Source organism: Taudactylus pleione, unplaced genomic scaffold, assembly GCF_031769625.1.
Source record: "Taudactylus pleione unplaced genomic scaffold, aTauple2 ptg001314l, whole genome shotgun sequence".
In the NCBI taxonomy this organism is placed as follows: domain Eukaryota; kingdom Metazoa; phylum Chordata; class Amphibia; order Anura; family Myobatrachidae; genus Taudactylus; species Taudactylus pleione.
Window position 1 is genome coordinate 10,959,466 of NW_028285714.1, and position 22,207 is coordinate 10,981,672.

General features: G+C 39.7%; 2 protein-coding genes across 3 annotated transcripts in view; one reads left to right on the forward strand and one right to left on the reverse strand.

The window, feature by feature from the left end:
* Positions 1 to 13,229, forward strand: part of LOC148443245 (rap1 GTPase-GDP dissociation stimulator 1-A-like) — a 154,657-nt gene extending 141,428 nt beyond the window's left edge. Inside the window, exons 11-14 of the mRNA XM_088463084.1 lie at positions 1,725 to 1,864; positions 3,984 to 4,110; positions 8,898 to 9,026; positions 10,525 to 13,229. Coding sequence (XP_088319210.1) covers positions 1,725 to 1,864; positions 3,984 to 4,110; positions 8,898 to 9,026; positions 10,525 to 10,676 — 548 coding nt within the window. The 3' untranslated portion in view covers positions 10,677 to 13,229. The remainder of the gene's footprint in view (positions 1 to 1,724; positions 1,865 to 3,983; positions 4,111 to 8,897; positions 9,027 to 10,524) is intronic.
* The window catches only part of TSPAN14 (tetraspanin 14), a 114,128-nt gene that overhangs the window by 44,357 nt on the left and 47,564 nt on the right, over positions 1 to 22,207 (reverse strand). The window contains exons 7-9 of one of the 2 annotated variants that reach the window (XM_088463085.1): positions 21,929 to 21,973; positions 20,818 to 20,937; positions 11,877 to 14,054 (exon numbers count right to left, since the gene is read on the reverse strand). In XM_088463085.1, coding sequence (XP_088319211.1) covers positions 13,983 to 14,054; positions 20,818 to 20,937; positions 21,929 to 21,973 — 237 coding nt within the window. In that variant the 3' untranslated portion in view covers positions 11,877 to 13,982. Of the gene's footprint in view, positions 1 to 11,876; positions 14,055 to 20,817; positions 20,938 to 21,928; positions 21,974 to 22,207 lie in introns of those variants that run through there. The other variant, XM_088463086.1, reaches the window with a different exon arrangement.

Consider the following 22,207-nt stretch of genomic DNA (forward strand, 5'->3'; position numbering starts at 1 on the left):
GTCCCTCTTTGGTGTGCTAGGGAAATGTGTGATGCTGGTGGCCATAAGGTGTCAGAGTTATGACAGATTCTCCTGCATTTTGCCACCATTGCTTCCAATTGAATTAACCCCTATATTTTTATAAAATTCTTTAGTGCTACAAATATTGTAAACACATTTTTAACTCTCATTGAGATCAATGGGTATTAGAGTATGACCTGACAGGAGAGTGTATTCATGTTCTACAATGATCCAGCTTATCAGTACAGTTATGCTTTTGTGCAGTCTCATTTTAATTTTCTATACCAGAATGATGAGCTTCCATTTCATTCTGAAAGGCGCTAACCCTTTATTAAGGGGGTTGAGTACAGGTTAAGGAAAAACAGCCAGGAAGCAAAGTTCCTGCAGGAAAAATAACCTTAGGCTGCATACACACAAAGATTTTCTGACCAACCAGCCAACTAGTTGATTGGTTGGAATAAAAATCTGGTAACGTATGGGAGTAACTGATGATCAGCAATTTGCTCCTAAATGCCAGAAAACAGATGAAAATGGTCGTCAGACAAGTTTGTTAAATGTTTGATCTAAACAATTTGTTCAAACAACAGTTTTGGTCCATTTTCCGGCGTTTGGGAGCAAATTGCTGATTGTCATTTGCTTTCATACCTTACCAGATTTTCATTCCAACCAATCAACTAGTTGGATAATTGGACAGAAAATCTTTATGTGTGTACCCAGCATTAGATGCTAAACTGTACGTGAATAAAGAAAACATGGCTACGAAAAGATCGAAAATGTTGACCACCAAATGAGGTTTTTTTTGGCACACTGAAAACAATAGCTCTACACTGTTAGCTGGTACAATAGCGTTTACCTATGCTATCACTTTTTCCGAGCAATCGTATCTATTTACAACACAATCTTATATTATACCCTATTAACAAAAACAAAACAAAACAGCAATATTACCATTCAAATAGTAGATGTCAATCAGGTGAACAGTAGTTCAACTATAGACAGCTGCACTGCAAGAAAAGAGAACTACAATCATTGGTCCACTACAGTTAGACTACTACACAGGTGACAGATAGAAATTCAGTATAGATCTTGAAGGCTCTGTAAATGTCCAGTAAGGCCCACACAGATCAAGCAGTTTATTAGACAATTAACAATGGGTTATATATCAATGGTGATAAAATAAGGAGCAAAAAAAAAATGACAGTGAAATATCTGTGTATTGTACCTACCCAATATTAGGTGTAAAAGATACCCCTATTAACAATCATTTTTCTGCACACACGTGCTGGTCTGCGTTGTACTGTTTGCATCTGCATGAACATTTTATATTCCAGTGCCACCTCTCTGGTCATAGGTGTAATTCTGTTCAGAATGTGGCTGACCCTGCCTTTGCGGGAGTGCTCATTTTCTGTGCATTGCCAACACAATTTCACACAAGATTTGCAACGCTAAGGAGTGTATGGTGAACTTTGCATCAGCCCCTATGTGTTGTTTCTTACACTGCCTCCCAGACGTATACTGAGCACATTTTTATATACTTGGGTAGATATAATTGGGCATTATCGATAGAGATTTGTCCTATAAATTAAAACTAAATTTCCAGTCTTATAAGTTTATGGGACAAAAAATGTCTGAAATCTTTTTTTATTAATGTTTTTCCACAAATGTCTGAAATCATTAAAATAATAAAAACAAAATACCATGTTTTGCATTCTTCATATATAAAGCGGACATGGCCAGGATTCTGGGTCAGGATTCCAAGCTACTGGACAGACTTGTGCATTGGTGCGACGCTAAGGACCACGTTGGTGTACGAGGAGAAGCAAATAGACTTTTGGCATCACTCTTACGACACAGCAAGTCTCAAGTAGGACATTAACTTCCAATTTTAAAAAGACCAAATAAAATTGAATTGAAAAAATTCACCTGGATTATTGAGAACATTCACTACCATTATATACTGTTCTGTAAATAGATAATAAAATTTACATAAAATTAATAAAAATTGGTAATTCATGCAGATTTCATTGTATTCTACCACTTTTGAAACACTGACGCAGAGCCGTAACTAGACATTTTGGTGCCCTGTGCCAAAAACAACATTGGAGCAGGCCAAAAAAGGTTGTGGTCTTGTAGGGAAAGGTCGCAGGCACACTATAGTACCCCCAAGTCACATTACGAGATACAGTAGTGCCCCTTATTCACTTTACATAGTAGTCTCCCTTATACACATTACGCCACACAATAGTAATGCCCCTTACACATTATAATCAAACAGTAGTAATGCACCTTATGCATTATGACCACACAGTAGTAGTGCCCCTTACACATTATGACCACACAGTAGTAATGCCCCTTACACATTATGACCACACAGTAGTAATGCCCCTTACACATTATGACCACACAGTAGTAATGCCCCTTACACATTATGCCCACACAGCAGTAGCGTCCCTTACATATTATGACCACACACTAGCAATGCCCCTCACACATTATGACCACACAGTAGTAATGCCCTCCCATTTACACAATATGCCGCACAGTACAAACCCCCCCCCCCTCTTCGTCGTGCGCATGCCCAGTGGGGCAACATCGAGTCGGTTGTTGAGTGCTCAGCGCTTGCAACCGACTCTGGATGAAGCCCTATGACCACACAGTAGTAATGTCCATTACACATTATGACCACAGTAGTAATGCCCCCTAAACATTATGACCACAGTAGTAATGCCCCCTATACATTATGACCACAGTAGTAATGCCCCTTACACATTATGACCACACAGTAGTAATGCCCCTTACACATTATGACCACACAGTAGTAATGCCCCTTACACATTATGCCCACACAGCAGTAGCGTCCCTTACATATTATGACCACACACTAGCAATGCCCCTCACACATTATGACCACACAGTAGTAATGCCCTCCCATTTACACAATATGCCGCACAGTACAAACCCCCCCCCTTCTCTTCAGGGACTCTCCCAGTCCCTCAAGACTACAGGAGATGGGGGAGGGGGCGTACCGCCTGCTGTAATGTATATTAGTAGTGGTACGCCCAGCAGAGAATGAGCCAGGCACACTGCTACTATTATACATGTAGCTGGCAGTAGAAGACTAGTGGCCGCGATTGGAGGTTGAGTCTGCAGGTTCCGCCCACAGGTCATGCAAGCTCTCTGTGGGCGCACAGGCCTCACCACCCTAGTTATGGCCTTGCACAGACGCACAACAAAATCTGAATTAGAATGAAATGCAGCCTAGTAGCTGTTAAAATCTAATGTCTACCTGTACTTTCTTACACTCCCGGAAGTTGCGGGAGGCTCACGATTTTTCAGGTAACCCCCCCGCACCCCCGGAAGTGTAGGCAGATCTCCAGCATCCTGCAAACTTCCTGGTGAAGTGGGCAGGATGGGGATATTTAATTGGAAATATGCAGGTCCGCGAGGGGACGTAGCTAAACGACATGATTTGCGTCATTTAGCCCAGCCCCATCCTCGCTTGCCCGCAAAAGGGTCGGGGCCTCCTTACGTCACCAGTCCGGCCCCACCCCCAATCCAGCCTGCTCCCGGAAAGCAGTTCTACAAAGTCAGTAAGTATGGATAATAGTGAGTACTCTGGAAAATGAAAAAACACATACACACTGAGCGATGTAAGTGATATGTCGTTACAAAAACGTTAAATCGTCCAGGCATCGCTACAGTGTGTACCTAGCTATAGGCTCTGCCAGCCTATGACAGGGATGTTATGCAAAGTTTATCTGAATCCTTTTCTTCATACATTTGCAAATTTCTATAATTTTATCACTTTCCTTTAAGTTACTCTTAAAGTTATGTAAATTCATTAGCATTATGTAACTGTACACTGCCAACTGTCCCAAATATATAATAATTGTTTCAAAGGAAATAAAGTGAAAATAAACCATATATAATCAATAGATTATATTTAAAACCTTTATTTTTTTTATATTTTGTGGTACTCACAGGAAGTTGTGAAGGCTATTCAGAAGGCCAAAGGAGTGACGCATCTGGTATCTATGACAACTAGTGAGCACGCAATTATGCAAAATGAAGCACTTATCGCTTTGGCCATCGCCTCAGCAATCAACCTCGGTAAAGTAAACTATCACATTCTATGAGTCTGAAATGATCTCCACCGTATATATATGGTATATAGAAGCTAGGGGGAAGATTTACTAAGGCTTCTATAAATTAAAAGTGGTCATGTTGTCCATAGCAACCAATCTGATTCTGTATCATTTTCTTGGATGCAATAGAGAAATGATAGCTAGGGGTAACTACAAGTGCCAGCAGGCGGCCGACACCCGTACCTTCACTGCAAAATAAATAAATAGTTAAATAAAGATAACACACACACTGTATACAGCAAAATTTTATTACATACCTACCCATCCCATTCACACCACTTACCTGCTGCCAGATGTTCGCGTCCAATTCTCCCATGTAGAAATCAGTTTGGATGTACCTGAAAAAAGATCCTATACTCACCTCCATCCTTGCGCTGGTCTCCGTAGCATTCAGGGGGAGTCTTTGCAAAATAAACAAACCGGCACCCAATCCAAACACTTACCATTAGCAGTGTATATGTGTGACCACATACACCGCTAACCGGCTCCCGACTGATCAGTGAGAACTGTCAGGAGCCACCAGCCAATCAGCGGCCGCTAACTGTAGAGCGGATGCTGATTGGCTCCGGCTCCTGACGCACTGACCAGCCCATGTGGGAACTGTCAGAAGCTGGAGCCAATCATCATCCGCTCTACAGTTAGTGGCCACTGATTGGCTGGTGGCTCCTGACAGTTCTCACTGATGGCAAGTATATGGATCGGTTGCCGGTTTAGATTTTTTGCAAAGAACCCCCTGGATGCTATGTAGACCAGTGCGAGGATGGAGGTGAGTATAAGATCTTTTTTGCAGGTACACCCAAAAGGATTTCTACATGGTAGAAGTTCACGTGAACATCTGGCAGCAGGTATGTGTGAATGGGATAGGTAGGTATGTAATAAAATTTTACTGTATACGGTGTGTGTTGTGTCTGCTGGCACTTGAAATTCCACAAGTGCCAAAGGGCAGGCATGCTGGCACCTGTAGTTCCACTGTAAAATACAATAGTTTACTATTATTTAACACTTTATTACCCCCCCATACCCACAGCCCATGGGTGCGGGAAGAGCTCTGGGCTTCAGACCAAGCTTGGGGTTTCGGGAGAGAGGGGACCCCTTCTTGGGGGATCCCCATCTCCCGTGAGATCCACAGCTTGGCCTGACTGGCTTGGGGTGTTAATGCTTTGGCCATGGAGCCCCGGTAATAGGGTCTCCTGGCTGTGGCAATACACCCCGGTCGGTTTGGGTCCGGTGCTGGTTTTAAATAAAGGGGGATCCCTACGTAATTTTTTCCCCCTACATTTAAAACCAGCACTGGCCCTGCAGCCTGGTGCTGGTTACTAAATTACGGTGGAACCCTACTTGTTTTGTTCCCCGTAATTTTAGTAACCAGGACTGGCTGACAAGTCCGGTGCTGGTTATGCTTTTGTGGGGGGACCCTACATCATTTAAAAAAAAAATTAACCCTATTTTTAATATTTACAGGCAGAAACAAACACAAATCACACTGATCTGTGTAGGTTTCTGGCAAACTCGCAGCTCTGGAGGTGAGGGTTTGCTGTCATCTCACCCGAGATTGTCATCTCGATTCTTGGTAAATTTGGGAGCTGTACATTTTAGGTCAAAAGTACTTCTGAGTTTGCCCGATGGTGAGAAGATTCGAGTTTGCGATCTCACCCGAGTTTTACGAGTGAGAAGAGAGAACTCTCTCACAAACTCACCAGAGTTTTTCTTTAGTAAATTTGCGAGATGAAAAACATAGAAAAAAAAGGGAGATTCCCTCCAGCACACTGCAGCAGTATTAACAAAAGTACTTGAATCCTACATAATAGAAATTCAGAGGTATTAGTTACATACATTTGCAAATATATGAATAAGCGCCAGGCCAGCATCAAGGCTCCTCTATACTGGCATCCCTAACATTAAGGGGTTCACGTCCGAGGAGCAGGGTACCCCAAAAAATTCCAGCCAAGGACCATCCCCAGTGCATCACACAAAAAGGGGAAAAAAAGGCGATAGTGAAGAGTAAAGTATAGATGTGTAAAGATAATCAATAAGTGTTTATGAGGAAGAATTAAAATGACAAATAAACAAACAAATATAAAGGTGATGAAAACGTATCTTTGTGAATTAAGTGGTGATGCCCTGAAAAAGGTCCAGCCAGAGCAACTCTGGGGGACCCACTCCCAAACGCTCACCCCAAAATAATTATTGCTACCCAATAGTAGCCAGGGGCGCCGGTACAGTTTACCCGGGCTTCCAGAGGGGCCCGGGTCTGGCGCCGCCCCCCCTCACTTCCTCCCTCCCTCTGCAGCAGCCCAGCACACAGCGTGTGCTGGGCTGCAGTGGGAGATTGCTTGCGGCTGCTAAGTAGCAGCCACAGCAATCTCCTATGCCTGAAGGGGGGAGCAATCACACTGATCACACCCCCCACTGGCTTTGCACCGGGCTGAGGGGCTCACAGCGCCCCCTCCCCGAAGCGGCGCTGCAAAACTTTTTTTCCAAGGGGGCGTGGCCACGCCATCTGAAATTAGGTCACGCCCCCTCTTTACCGGGGCCCGGCGTGGCTCTCTACGCCCCTGATATTAGCACCCACTCTGGGGTCATACAATTACAAATTAATGTACTGCATAATAACAGCACAAGTATAAGCAGGTACCCAGAAACCTCCACATGGCACTATACACATCAGCACATCCTCCCAATGCTTGTTCCCTTCATGCCTCACAGAACTGCAAACCAAAAGTATTGTGTTCGCTCACATGAGTGGGTGCTACTATGTAGCAATAATTATTTTGAGGTGAGCGTTTGGGAGTGGGGCCCCCGGAGTTGCTCTGGCTGGGCCTTTTTCAAGGCATCACCACTTAATTCACATAGATATATTTTCATCACCTTTCCATTTGTTTATTATTTATGTCATTTTAATTCTCCCTCATTTAATTAACACTTATTGATTATCTTTACACATCTATACTTTACAGTTCACCATTACCTTTTTTCCCCTTTTCATGCGATGCCCTGGAGATGGTCCTTGGCTGGAATTTTTTGGGGTACCCTGCTCCTCGGACGTGAACCCTTTAATGTTAGGGACGCCAGTATAGAGGAGCCTTGACGCTGGCCTGGCACTTATTCATATATTTGCAAATTTATGTAACTAATGCCTCTGAATTTCTATTATCATGTAGGATTCAAGTATTTTTGTTGATATTGCTGCAGTGTGCTGGAGGGAATATCCCTTTTTTGCTGTAGTTTAGTGTAAACCCCGCCCTTTACAAGCACCTGTGCAATGTCATTAAGCTGATGTGAGCAACCACCATATTTTTTGTTTAAGATGAAAAACATGCCTAAACTAACCTAAGATTGTCATCTCAACCAAATCTCAAATCTTAGTAAATTTACCCGCTAGTATCTAAATAGTTGCTATGGGTAACACCACCACTTTTCATTTTGAGAAGCTTTAGTAGATCTACCCCTAGGTGTATTAGGCACATTTGCATATACATGATAAACATAATTATCTATACATAGTCTGTTTGTTCGGTCTAATCTTAAGAAACACTGGATAAATGTTGATGCAGTTTTCACTATTCTATAGAGCATTTGTCGTGGAAGATTTAGGTGTATGGAACCTAAATACCTCCCAACTTTTCTCTTCCTGGATAACCTCCAAAAAGGAGGCGGAGTATTGGGGAAATAGGACGGAGCCTCGCTGCACCCTAGTTCATGTCACCATGAGGGCATGCCCAGCACTCTCCAAGATGCTGGGCTGCCCCCAGGCTCCCCCTACACTATGAATAGATGTTGTGCTCAAGCACACAGCACTTATTCTACTGCTGCTTGCCTACTACTCTGCAAAGCAGCGGTGTGTGCTCCCCCTAACTGCGGCCCGCGGGACACTCAGAAAAATTGGACTGTCCCGCTCAATGCGGGACAGTTGGGAGATATGCATTAACGTATGACAAAAAATTAATGATGAAATGCACATCCGATCGCTTTCTTGGCTTACGCTGCCTAAACCGCAAAAGATACATCCGAACCATGGACTTTATTTTAAACCATGTTGAAATTGATACATCAATTTTACTGGAGAAACCAGATAATATGTAAGCCCTGTTTACTGACAACATTTTAGTTTCTCCCTTTTTCACCGTTCCGATTTCATTTATGTGAAAAACGAATGCTAAATTCTCAGTAAGACTTTTTTGGCATGACAATAAATAAAGCAGAGGGACAGACACTTACCATGGCTGGAGTTGACCTAAGTAGAGACTATTTTTCTCATGGACAACTCTACATGTCCCTTTTAAGGGTCACTACAAAACTACATTTTTCATGTTGACATAAGGTGGAAAAACAAAGACCTCAGTTTAAAAAAAAAAACCTATCGCCTTAAATTCACAATTGCTCTTGTGCGAAGCCAGGTCGGGTCGCTAGTATAATATAAAGAGTAGTCTATTAATTGTAACACTCAAATCTCCCAGAAACAAAAGTTCTCGTCTTATTATTGCTATCAAACAACTCCCATCATTAAGCTGCCAGCTTGTGTATAATCATAAAATGTAATTTAATAATTGAATATAAAATTCTTTCCCCATAAGTTTTAAAAATTGATTTGTCATTTTTGTTTGTCAATAAGCATAACATACATAATCAAGTTATTATAAGTTATAAAATAAATTGGTGAAGGAATGTTATGCATCACTTTACTTTTACTTATTTTTTGGCATCACAGAGTTTAAAACATGCATTAAGTACTGTATGGCATTTTAATTCCAGACATTGTAGAAGAAGCCTTTAAAGAGTGTGAATTGGTGTTGATATTGCACAAGGTGTTGCAGGATGAGTCTATGGGACCAGAGGTGAAATACAATGCAATGGGCCTTTTGTGCAGCCTCCTAGAATCAGGTATTAGTGGTTGCTATTTCTTATTTTATCTACAGTGACATCTGGTTGAGTTTGTGTATAGCTCATTAAGGAAATCTCAGGTGGGTGGGAGGGTATGAGATGAGTTTGTGTATAGCTTATTAGGGAAATCTCAGGTGGGTGGGAGGGGATGAGATGAGTTTCTGTATAGCTCATTAGGGAAATCTCAGGTGGGTGGGAGGGGATGAGATGAGTTTGAAGAAGAAAAAAACGTCAAATGTAAAATTTGTCTGAAGAAAAGACATTTATTATTACTTTAATATGGCAGGCTCAATATTGCTTTCAAGGATTCTTTACAGTTGACACTGCATCCAAGGCACCAGAAATTCATATGCCCTAAAAAATACTAATTGTGCACCCCCTCCATTATCTTTACTCCAGAAGTACATGGTTATATTGATCCAACACCAAAACTTGTCATTGTAATGGAAGTGTGAAAAAAAAAAAAAAAAAAGAAGAAGAGGTAATTAAAGGGGAGCTCAAACCTCGAGGTGTATAAATGAATTCGAAGATCTTGATCAGACAGAACTACCTTGGTAGCAGAAGAACAGCTGCTTAGTAGCCTGTGAGGGCCTGCCTCCTCGGTCAAAGTCCTATGCTTGTAGGCGTCTTGTTTTTTAACCACCGCATTACATGGAGTACTTCCAAAATTGCATCCTTTCTTGGGACAAGCTAGTATGTATATTATCAGCAAAAAAATGGGGCTTTATTGCGCCCTGTGCAGGCCATGCCCCCGAAATGTATGAAGTCATGCTGATGAGGTGGTGCCACCAGCGACAGTAATTATAGTACTGCCCCTAGCATACGGGGGGAGGGGGGTTGTATAAGCTGGTTTGTACATGTCTGAAGTATCCTAAGGACCGCAGCACTGATTCTGGCTGCAAGGTGCCATTTCCAGGGGCCGTGGGGCAGCGATTGTGCTGCCCACAGGCTGTGCGTGTTGGCACCACGCGTACGCGCCTAGTTACAGCCCTATATGTACTTACTAGGAAGAGGACCAGTGGAGAAATTGCCCATAGCAAACAATCCACTTTATCAAGTGCATTCTATAAATTGATAGGTGGAAGCAGATTGGATGTTTAGGGACAGTTTTCCACTTGTCTTGAAAACTAAGGCAACTCTCAAATCTATCTATTGTGTTGTAATCATGCTATGGTACCGATACTTACCACATACACTTATGTATGCTTGCTGTATTTTGTAAAGATACAAAAAAAATATTTTTAATGTACTAGTAATGTTTAGCAGCAGTTAGTATTTCTGCTAAGGTATACATTTATACTTTATGCTCAGATTACAGTTCAATTCTAAGGCAATGCAGTAAAGCTATACCACTCTTGTATTATGTCAAATTAACCAAGCTTGTGTATGTAACTTTATTCACAGTATCGTTACATTGTTGCAGCATGCCAAGCACATATTTGTACTGATGTATGCAACACACTTGTTAGGTTTCACACTTAAAATGTTTTTTCTCCAGACAATTTGCGGAAGGAAATGGAAGGGGTGAACCTGAAGGAGACTTTGGAGAAGCTTCGTGGGCACAGCAACAGCAATGTAGTGAAACAAGCCAACAACGTCTTGCAGCTAATGGCAAACTTCAGCCAGAACACTGACCACTTCTTTGGATAATTCTAAACTTCTTTTATTACATGAATGCCCTCATACATATACCAAACATAGTACTGTGCTTTCCAATATCCCAGCATCCTTCCCTCCTATCTACTGCCTAGGGATTGGCTATACTCATTCAGCTACAAAACCATCTTTGCACAACATACATTGTGATGTGACTACATTTGTGACATGTTACTACCATCAGAACAGACATGTTTTAATTAGTACCCCAATGTAAACTGGCTAGTGCGAACCATGCTAGTATAGTATTTATTAAGAAAGTTTGCCTAATAGGATGCAATATAGTGTCATGTATTTCTAGGTCTGGTAAGATAAAGGGACATATTTAAAACTTCCTTCTCTGGACACTAGTGCAAAGATAAAACGGCTGTAGCAGAGACCCCCGATTTGTCCATTTATTTTTTTATTTTATGTTTAAAAAAAAAATAATAATAATACCATAATCCACAGTCCTCAGTTACTTCGAAGACAATTATCAGTACACAAGGTTCACTGGAATATCAATAGTTTTACTGATGCATCAACACTCGAAGATCAAAATCACAACAGTGATAAAAAAAAATTAAAAAAAAACTTTGAATCAGGGCTTCAGAAGGCAATGCATTTTTAAAGATTTGGTCAGTTTAAATTTGATTTTATAAAATCTGTGCGTTTGTTGAAAAAGCCAATATTTTAATAAAGAATAAGTAATGCAAAAAGTACAGTACACAGCCATAGGACCACTCAATAGCAATTAAAACAAAAGCCATTATTACTATTATTATTATTATTATTATTATGTATTACGCCCAACATATTGAGTAGATGGGTAACTTTAATTAATTGCTTTTGAAGTTATATTATGATTTGATTACATGATGCTTTGTATAAAGATTATTTTCACCAATGGAGACAGATAAATTAAAATACTGTAGAAACAAATCTTAAGCTAATTCAAAGTTAAAACATCTCATTACAAAGGGCTCTACTGCTGCATTTACTGAGCGCCTACTTAAGAAGATGGGAACAAACACAGATTTCTGTGTGATGCCCTACACTGACATGTAGAACCAAAGCACCATCACCCTGATAGTTCAATTTACACTTGTGTAGTCTTTAACGTAAAACACCCCTTAAGTAATAAGTTGCACATGGAAACAAATACATTGTGCTACAAAAGCCAACACTCAATTCAACTAGAAATATGGAGACATGTTAAAAAAAAACATCTTTATTTAAAAAATAATAATTTTCTAGGTCACTCAAGGCTTTCAATGTATATAATATTTTACCAAGACAGTGCTAATCTATACATGAACTAATCTAGACAAAGGGATTGTATGCTAGGGAAGGGAAGGAACACAATCACTGCCAGTAGCTGACAGGTGGAGTGTCTAATGTGAGTCTTACAATTCAATTTGGTCGTACAGTTTGGGGCCCCATATAAAATGATGGAAACAATTTGATTTAGCAGGCATGAAAAGCAGGTCAGTTGATGGTCCCCATTGTGGGATCAGCAGTCAGCTGCCAGGCAGTGGCATGGCAGTGTGCCTAACTCACATTACAATCCAATTGCATGACTGCATCTAAATAATCTTATCTGTGAAAGTAGTTCATGGTAGGCTGAACAATCAGATTGCAGTGTGTGGCTAATATTCCAGTTTTGACTGCAGTTGATATGTTGACAATCATTAAATCTAACTATATTCTGCAATGATACTAATATTATTACATGCCATGTACATTAGCCTAAATATAATTATAAAAAAAAAAAATATCAAAAGTATGTGACAAAAATAAACAAATTGCTATGGGTACTGGTTGAACAGGTGCTCATATTATAAGGTAGACCTTTGCACAAATTTATTTCACAAAAAAAAAATTATTCAAATGCATTATGTTCAAATGCCAAGAAATCAATAAAATGTAAAGACATTTGAATACTTGCAGACATTACCACCTATTTTTTTTTTAAAGTAAAATAACGTAAAATGTAAAATTGTAAACACGTAAGAGTCTATACATAAAATAAATCTAAAATATATATATATATATATATATATACTTGCTATGCAAAAAACATTTAAAGTACAGTCTAGTTGAAAACAAATACATAATATACAATATTATCTTTGCTTTCTAACAAATCTGTTACCTGTAATATTTACAGCAACCACAAGATGACACTGTTGTGCTCCATTTTAAAACAAAAAGTAGTAGAGTGCATGCAAGCCAAAGAAAATAAACCATGAATTATAAAAAAATTATTGTTACATGCTGTTAATTTATTATGACTTTTAATAGGCAAATAAGTAATAATCCATGTTTATCATTATGCACAAGTTCCGTTATTTGGCCATGAGTGATAGTAAAAGTCACACTTTCCTATCTGGTGTTTAAAAGTGCACATTGAACGTTTGTATGATTTAAATTAGTCTTACAAATGAAGTAACTATTGCTCCCTTAATGTGACTGGCAATGAATACTGAACTCCAAAGTCAGTATTAATATCCTCATGACACAGATCTATGTTGGGTTCTTATGAACGTCCAAAATGTTGAAAGATTAAAGTAGAAAAGATAAAATTTCCTTGCGTTATGTGTTTTAAAACAGATGAACACAGATCAGGTTACAGGTAAGTAATGCATAATACTCTGAAATATACAGACCACATTAAATGAAACGTTACATGCCAGGAGACAAAGAGCACTTGAAATGTTATTTTGGTCACATGGTGCAGCCATTTGAAAATGACCAGAGATGGCACCAAGACGGGACGACAACTGCGGTGGATGGTGGTCACGGCAACTGTGACTCGCAACGTACAGTACAAAAATAAATGTAATCAATACTCCAAATGCACAATGGGGATTTCCCTTTGTTTTAAGGTCAACGAGATATAGCAGTGGTTATTGTCCAGAAACAGCATTTCACACAAGGTACAAACCAGAGCATAGCCCCTGTATACACACAGGAAAGGGCTGCATATACCACACTAAAAGAAATATGTTAATCCAATTCCAGCCAGGAAATGTGATTCCATTTTTCTCTGCCACCAACCCCTCCCTTATAAAAAAGAAAGAGTAAGATGTAGGATGTTGCGTTACATTACACGGAAATGAAACACCTTTTATATTCCAAAAATGTTCTCATGTCGGCCTATTGTACAGAGGCCAACCTTCAGTTTATAAAATGCAGAATATCAAGGAGTGTTGGCTCAGAATCTCCAGTGGATAATACGGTTCAATAAGAAAGAAAATAAAAAAACATAGCGAATATAGAGGGGCCTCTATGAAGACTTCCAGTCTAGAGGGCTTGTCCTTAAAATCGATATCCGGCCTTTACCGCTTCAATATCAGACATAAGTGTCCGAGCCAGGTAAATACCAAAAATCTATTGGAAAAAGAAAGATGTGTTACACTCATTACAAGAATAGCTTTGCAAACTGGAAGGTTTGAGTTACACATAGAATTATGTAGTTAGTTCAAAATTTAAATTTAGAATTCCTAAGAAGCAGTATATTGTTAATAGTCTTGATTACATAACTTCATACAAACATGCTGATTCTCAGTTGAACACAATTAGCCCCGTTAGTATAACGGGGATGAAAATAAGGCTGGTAGCCGCAGACTTTAATGCCTGGGGCTATTCAATTCCCCTTCTCACCGAGCCCATTTTTAATGCCAGTTAAATTAATGTGTTAACAGGAGTCACAGAGAATCCGTGATCAGACCTGAAAAAAAAAAAACCCTAAGTGCAGCCTGCAGGCTGCCTTCGGGGCTAATTGAATAGCCCTTGGGGATCAATTAGCCTGCGGTAAATTACCGCGGCCAATTGAATTCCCCCATTTATCACCTCTATACTGTAGATTATTAAGTAGGATTTATGTGTAAGAACTACTCATGCGTACAGAGGCCCTGATTCAGAGCCGCTCGCTCTGAATCAGGGCCGGGCTATTTTTTTTTTAGAGCGGCCTTCTGGCCGCTCGCATAGCTGTGGGTGGCCACCCACAGCTATAGCGAGCGGCCATGATGATGGTCGCGATGGTCAAGACCATCGCGACCATTGGGCTTGCGACGAGACCCTTGTGGTAGAGTCTCATTGCCGCAAGCCCCAGAGAGCTTTCGGCTCTAACACAAGTGATGTCAGTGGGGCCGGCCCCAGATGGTAGGCGTTCCCATGGGAATGCCTCCGTCTGGGCAGCCACGCCCCCAGCCCGCCCACCAGAGGGGGCGTGCTGTCACTCAACATCGACAGCACTCCCCCTTTGGTACGAGACCCGGAGCGACGGAGTGCCCATCGCTATCCTGCTCCGCCGTGCGCATGCGCACTGGTCTACTATCAACCCGGTTGCGAGCACACAGCGCTTGCGACCGGGTCAGAATCAGGCCCAAAGCCCTTTGAGCCAGTCAATGGCCTAACATATATTTTTCACAGACGAACACTACATGCACCTAGACCCTATTTTCATAACACAACAAATTAAGTATAAGGAAACAGTGCTCTTTGTAGTATATTGAAAGCTAAAGAAAAGAAGAGAGCAGAGACTTTACAAAAACAATATATGATACAGAATAGAGGAGACCTGTTGTTCAAAGGCTACCTATACATGGGACCATCTGAGACAAGTAGGCTAGTAACCAAGAGCTTTCATTCACCTAAAAAAATGTAAAGTATCAAAGTAGTTTTTTTAAATAATACAATTATTTTTACACAATATAACAATTATATAAAACGGCTAACTTTTATTTTATCTTCAGCTAGGACAACCCCAAAAATATACTCCTAAATTTATCTTGCAACTTCTAATGCATGTGAGGTTACCAAACACACTAGGGTCCATTTTTTGTCTAAAGTCAATTAACCTAGCAATTTGTTTTTTGGATGGGTGTGGTATGTTAGGTCAACAGTTCTCAGCCTTGAAGCAGATGGACATGAGAATGCCAACATGGTTGAAATTTCGATATACAGCATGTCAACATTCATCACGGATAACATGTCGACCTAATGTATCATGGTGACCCAACATCTTCTTACAGGTCCCAGTGGCCATGTGACCAGCACTTCTAGTGGAGATGTCTGATGGAGCAGCGTTCCAGTAAGTATTTTAACCCTTTCCCTAACCCTCCCCCCAGTGCTTAATCTTAATCCCCCCCACAGCCTAACCCTAACCCTCCCGGCAATGCCTACCCCTAACCATTAGCATTCTGAGAATGCTGACATTACAGATGTCCACATGGTTGGTGCCCGTTGACATGTTGAACCATGTGGTGGCTTGGTACCTGTCACCATATGGTTCAACATGTCAACGGGTCACCATCCATTATTGAACTTTGTGAGTGGAAACCTAAAGAAACTGATGCAATGTGTATGTGGTTTTTTTTTGTCCAGCAGTGTACAGTGTATTTAAGCTGCTGTGACATAACTGTTCTGTCTGTGGATCCACCATACCATCCTTCTACACAGTAGACCAGCAAGCCTGTTACACACTCTGCTGACTAAACCGGATGCTGTTAAGATCCCGACAACTGGGAGGCGCACGCGGTGATCCCGGCAGAAGGCATCCTGATTGAAAGGAGACTGATGAAAGGTAAGTATCGGGCTAGGCTGCGGAAGAAGGGAGGTTAGGGTTAGGCTCTAGACAGGGGAAGGTTAGGTTCAGGCACCACCGGGGGGAGGTTGAGTCTCCCATATCCAAAATGTTTGGGACCAGGGGTATTTTGGATAACAGAATATACCGTATTTTGGAATAACTGCATATCATAATAAAATATCTTGGGAATGGGTCCCCAATATACACACAGAATGCATTTATGTGTTATATACACCTTATACACACAGCCTGCTGGTAATTTTATACAATATTTTCAATATTTTTGTGGCTCAAGCACAGTTTGTGTACACACATGAAATTAATTTATGTTTCATATACACCTTATAAGCACAGCCTGAAGGTAATTTTATACAATATTTTTAATAATTTGTGCCTTAGACAAAGTTTCTGTACATTGGGCCTGATTCAGAGCCGCTCGTAAGCGGCCGCTCGTTCGTTCCTACCGATGTTCGCACAACTGCGCATGCGTACGGATTTTAATACGCATGCGCGAACCAGTCAGTGCGACCGAAAATCGCGTGCTCGCTAAATAGCGAATGCCTGCTATTTTGAGTGACAGGATGAGGTGTTTGTGGGTGTTAACAAGGGAAGGTGCTTGAAAACGGGGAGTGGACATCCGAATGCAGGCGTGCCAAACGGTCAAAACGGGCGTTTTAAGGGTGTGCATAATTAACAAAGCAGCGTCATCGACCACGTCACTTGGTTGTTTTATAGTCAGAACTGCTCGCATGATTGTGGTAGGAAAAACCAACCACAAACATTACTCACAGTTCCCCTGTCGGGATTTGAACCATTGGGATGCCGCTGTCAGTGTACTGAAAGCTGGCATCCCGTCCATCGGTATTTCATACCGATTCTGGATAAACACAATGTAAGGAGAGAAACACCACTCTCCTAACATGGTAACCTGTTGTAAATAGGATAGGAGTTTATGATGGACAGATTTTGTTCATTAAGCATTCCAGTTTCATGTTGTACTCTGCAGTTCAGTGATACAGATTGTGTAACACAATAATGTCAAACAGTGTCTTAACTCACTCTGTAACATACAGAATTTAATGAAATGCTGAATTATTCATGTGTGTTTAACCTTTTTTTAATGTTGACAAGTCTGTGAACCACAAACAGCTTCTTCTCATCTAATATCAAAAGCATACCACGAAGCATGCTGTCAAATAGTCAAGCTATAAATCATTAGAAAAGTTACTTAATTTGTTTCTTTGATGTGAGAAGTGATGACAATTACAATACTACTGTATAGTTCGGAAGGACTGTAGTGGGTTGCCACATAAAATGAAACCAACAAATGGTGGTTGGTTTTACATATACTGTACATACACACAAAAACAACGCTGTGCAAAAGGTTTAGGCAGGTGTTGAAAAAATGCTGCCAAGTAAGAATGCTTTCAAAAATAGAATTGTTACTAGTTTATTTTTATCAATTAGTAAAATGCAAAGTGAATGAACAGAAGAGAAATCTAAACTAAATCAATATTTGGTGTGAATACCATTTGCCTTCAAAACAACATCAATTCTACTAGGTACACAAAGTCATGGGTTTTGTATGATTATAGTCAGGTGCATGATTAACCAATCATACCAAACAGGTGATCATGATCATCATTTTCATATGTAGGTTGAAACAGACATTAACTGAAACAGAAACAGCCGTGTAGGAGGCTTAAAACTGGGTGTGGAACAGCCAAACCCTGCTACAATGGTGAGGTTGTGGAAGACAGTTTCATGTCACAGGTCCCAAGACTGAGCACAGCAACAAGACACAAGGTAGTTCTACTGCATCAGCAAGATCTCTCCCAGGCAAAGATTTAAAAGCAGACTGGGGTTTCAAGATGTGCTGTTCAAGCACAAAGAAATGGGCAACGTTGAGCACTGTAGACGCAGTGGTCGGCCAATGAAAATTAGTGCATCAGATTAAAGACTCATCATGCTTACTTCCCTTCGAAATCGAAAAATGTCCAGCAGTGCAAACAGCTCAGAGCTAGCAGAAACCAGTGGGACCCAGGTATACCAATCTACTGTTTGAAGAAGTCTTCATGATAGAATTGCAGCCAAAAAGCTATACCTTTGATGTGGAAACAAGGCCAAGCGACTCAACTATGCACGAACATATAGGAACAGGGGTGCAGAAATATGGCAACATGTGCTCTGGACTGATGAGTCAAAATGTAAAATATTTGACTGTAACAGAAGGCAGTTTGTTTGCAGAAGGGCTGGAGAGCGATACAATAATGAGTGTCTGCAGGCAACAGTGAAGGATTAATGGCGTCCTCAATGCTGAGAAATACAGGCAGGTACTTATCCATCATGCAATACCATCAGGAAGGCGTCCGATTGGCTCCAAATTTATTCTGCAGCACAACAACATCAAACATACAACCAATGTCTTTAAGAACTATCTTCAGCATTTAGAAGAACAAGGAGTCCTGGAAGTATGATATGGCTCCCAGAGAGCTCCGATCTCAATATCATTGAGTCTGGCTGGGATTACATGAAGAGACGGAAGGATTTGAGCAAGCCTACATCCACAGAAGATCTGTGGTTATCAAAGAGGTTCGGAACAACCTCCCTGCCGAGTTCCTTCAAAAAGTGTGTGCAAGTGTACCTAGAAGAATTGATGCCGTTTTGAAGTCAATGGGGAGAATTTACAAAGCACTGGCGGGTTGTCGGTACATATTTAAAACTGCACCCGGAGTCAGTGTAGTGTAAAGCACGTAGGACTTTACACTGACTCCGGGTGCCATTTTAAATATGTACCTGAAACCCGCTGGGAAGCAGCAGCTTACAGAAGCCGATGCTTTGTAAACTTTCCCCATAGGGTGGTCACACTAAATATTGATTTGATTTAGATTTCTCCTATTCATTCACTTTGTCTTTTGTTAATTGATAAAAATAAACTATTAACAATTTTTTTTTTAAAGCATTCTTACTTTGCAGCATTTTTTCCACACCAGCCAAAAACTTTTGTACAGTAGAGATAAAGATAGAGATATATATATATATCTATCTATATCTATTAGTAGCCACAGGGCGGCACTCCGTAAAGAAAAAAAACTTCAAACAACACTGCTGAGTCTGCGACGTTTCAGCGCTGTAATCAGCGCTTTTGTCAAGCATAATTATATATATATATATATATATATATATATATATACATACATACATATACACATATATACACACACACACACACACACACACATACATACATACACACATACTGTATATATATTTCAAATAAATACACACACACTTATATAAAATGCAAAAGCTGGACCTTTATCCTGTTCTAAAATTTTAAATTGTCCTTGATTGTGGTAGTTGATTTAATTTGAATAAACCAGTCGCTCCTCTTGTTAGGCCCCTGCCAGTACAGGCCTACAATGAACGACATACTACAGCATAAAAGCCCTCTTGGTGTTGGTGTAACTTCAATAAAACATAAATGTTGTTTCAATATTATGCAAATTATCTTTTTCCACTGTAGATGTATTTTTGATTTATTTTTCTTGCACAATATTTATTTGTGAGCTTGGTGGGACTAATTCCTGTAAGGATACCCTACCACTGAGTGCACCCATGGAAGAAGGCTCATGGGCAATCATTAATATACATATGTGTCCTAATACGTCTAGCTTCCTTGCGCGTTAGACAGCTCTTCTAGTCGCGCCATGACTTGGTAACGCTGAGCATCTTCATTTTAATTAGTGCAGTCTCTTGGTGCATTTTAGCCACATCACACTGCAACTAAGATGCATTTTCAAGTGAAAAGACGCTAGGTGCCTCACAGGACTTGGCGGCATCAGTTAAGGAAAAAATTGCACAGCTTAATCTACCCTGCCTTTCCATTGCTGATCTGTTACTAAGTCATTTAGAAAGTTCATATAGCATTTCCTTCTACCTCAGCAATGTACAGAACGACTTACCCTACAGTTCTTAACCAGACTTCTTTTTGTAAGGGACCAGGGTTACTAGGCAGACCGCATGATGGACGGAGTTTGTTTAGTAATGAAAGTGTACTAAAGTCTGAGGCATTATAACCAATACGAAATATGACCTATGCAATCTTTGACATGATAATGTATTTGTTACTTTGTCCGTTCAAAAGACTCTGAAACTGCCTACCCCACTCTAGAACTGTGTCTTACATTCAGATATTCTATTGTGAACTTGGAAAAACTGTTTAATTGTTCCAAAATTTGGTGCAAAAAGAAACGGCTGTGTGAATTACTAGAAAGTAACCAGAAGTACAAAAAAAATTTAAATAAATAAAAAAAAAACAGTATTTTCTCATACTTTTTGCCCATTATTTTAAATTTATATCAATTTCCCTAAATTAAGCCCAGAAAAGGCATATTAATTCTAATATGTTACCAAATCAAAGTCGCTTTGGTAGTGAAACTTAGTAATGTAAAATAAACCAAATTGTTAATGAATGAGAATCACATGGTCTCCAAAGCTTTGCATAATAAAAATGAAGGATTTTGCTTAACAGGTCAGTTACAATAGTCAGATGTATTATACCTGCAGAATTGAAATCACCAGGAACGCGCCAGCTACTATGTATATGTTTCTCGGTAACCAAGCCTCCAAGGCAGATATACAACCCTTCACATATGTTGTCATGGCTCTTTCAGCGATTGACTGCCAAAAAATAAAAAAAATTATATACATTTTTATATATTTTCCAAGTACGACACATTGTATTGTACTTAGCATAGCACTTGCTTTAATAAGCACTTGAACATTAAAAATGTTTTCTACTGAATTTATGTAATTTAATATTGCTGTTAGGAGTATCTGGGCAATAATTGTGAAGTGTAAACCAATTAATAAAATTTATTAACCACAAAAAATAGTTTGGATTTGTCTTATTATTTACGGTTACAAATAGGAAAACAAAAATATGGGAAATGGTGCCAAATGGGAAAATGAAGTGAGTACTTTGATGAATAATGGCCATTACTTATGTCCCCAACCAGCAGGGGGTGGTGTTATATGATCTAATGATCCTCGCTTCTATCACTATGTAAAAAGAAGAATATATAGTCTTCTGAAATCATGTACATATACATGTAGACGCAAACTATTTTTGTTGCGGTTAATATTTTTTCATTATTATAATCATAGCTCATTACTAACTGTACAGGTAGAAGAGAGGTTTCTGGATTTGCGCTAAGATACTTGTTGTTTGTGTGGCATGTTTGTAATTAGCCAGATAATCATGGATTTTTCAATTGCACAATATGACATGAGTATGAGTTAAGTCTTGTCATAACTCTAAATACAATTATGCTGCAGAAAATTAGCATACATGTTTGTGGCAAAGTCTGATTTACACGGTTTTCCATATGTAAAACTAAATAAATGACAAAGTTTAATTTGCTGTAAAAAAAAAATAATTATATTTTATTTTAAATTAGGTTATGTTAATTTCCCTTTAAGGCAAAAAAAAAAATAAAATTCTAAGAATAGTATTTGGCTGAAGTGTCATGAGTGTATACAGCTCAATGAATATACACTTTCCTGCACAATTCCCAATTACAAATAATTACTAAACAATTGTGTCTAAGTGCACAAATATTTTCATGAACAACATCTAACGTTGGTATCAAGAAAATGTCATACATCTCACCTTTTTACGGACATCATAACCACACTGAGTATTCACAACGGTTTGCTGGAAATACAAATGAAGAAAAAGATGAGGTTAAAAGGTTTACCATTAAAATATTAAATTCCTTAAGCTTTAAAAAAAAAAAAAAAATAATAATAATAATAATAATAATAATAAATAGTGCAGACAACTTAGACAAGCATAATCCCCAAAGTTTTGCCTGTTCATTGGATGGAGAAAGATAGGATGCTTTTGTAACAGATCAGGGGCGGTTTAAGAGAGGAGGGAGCCCATGTG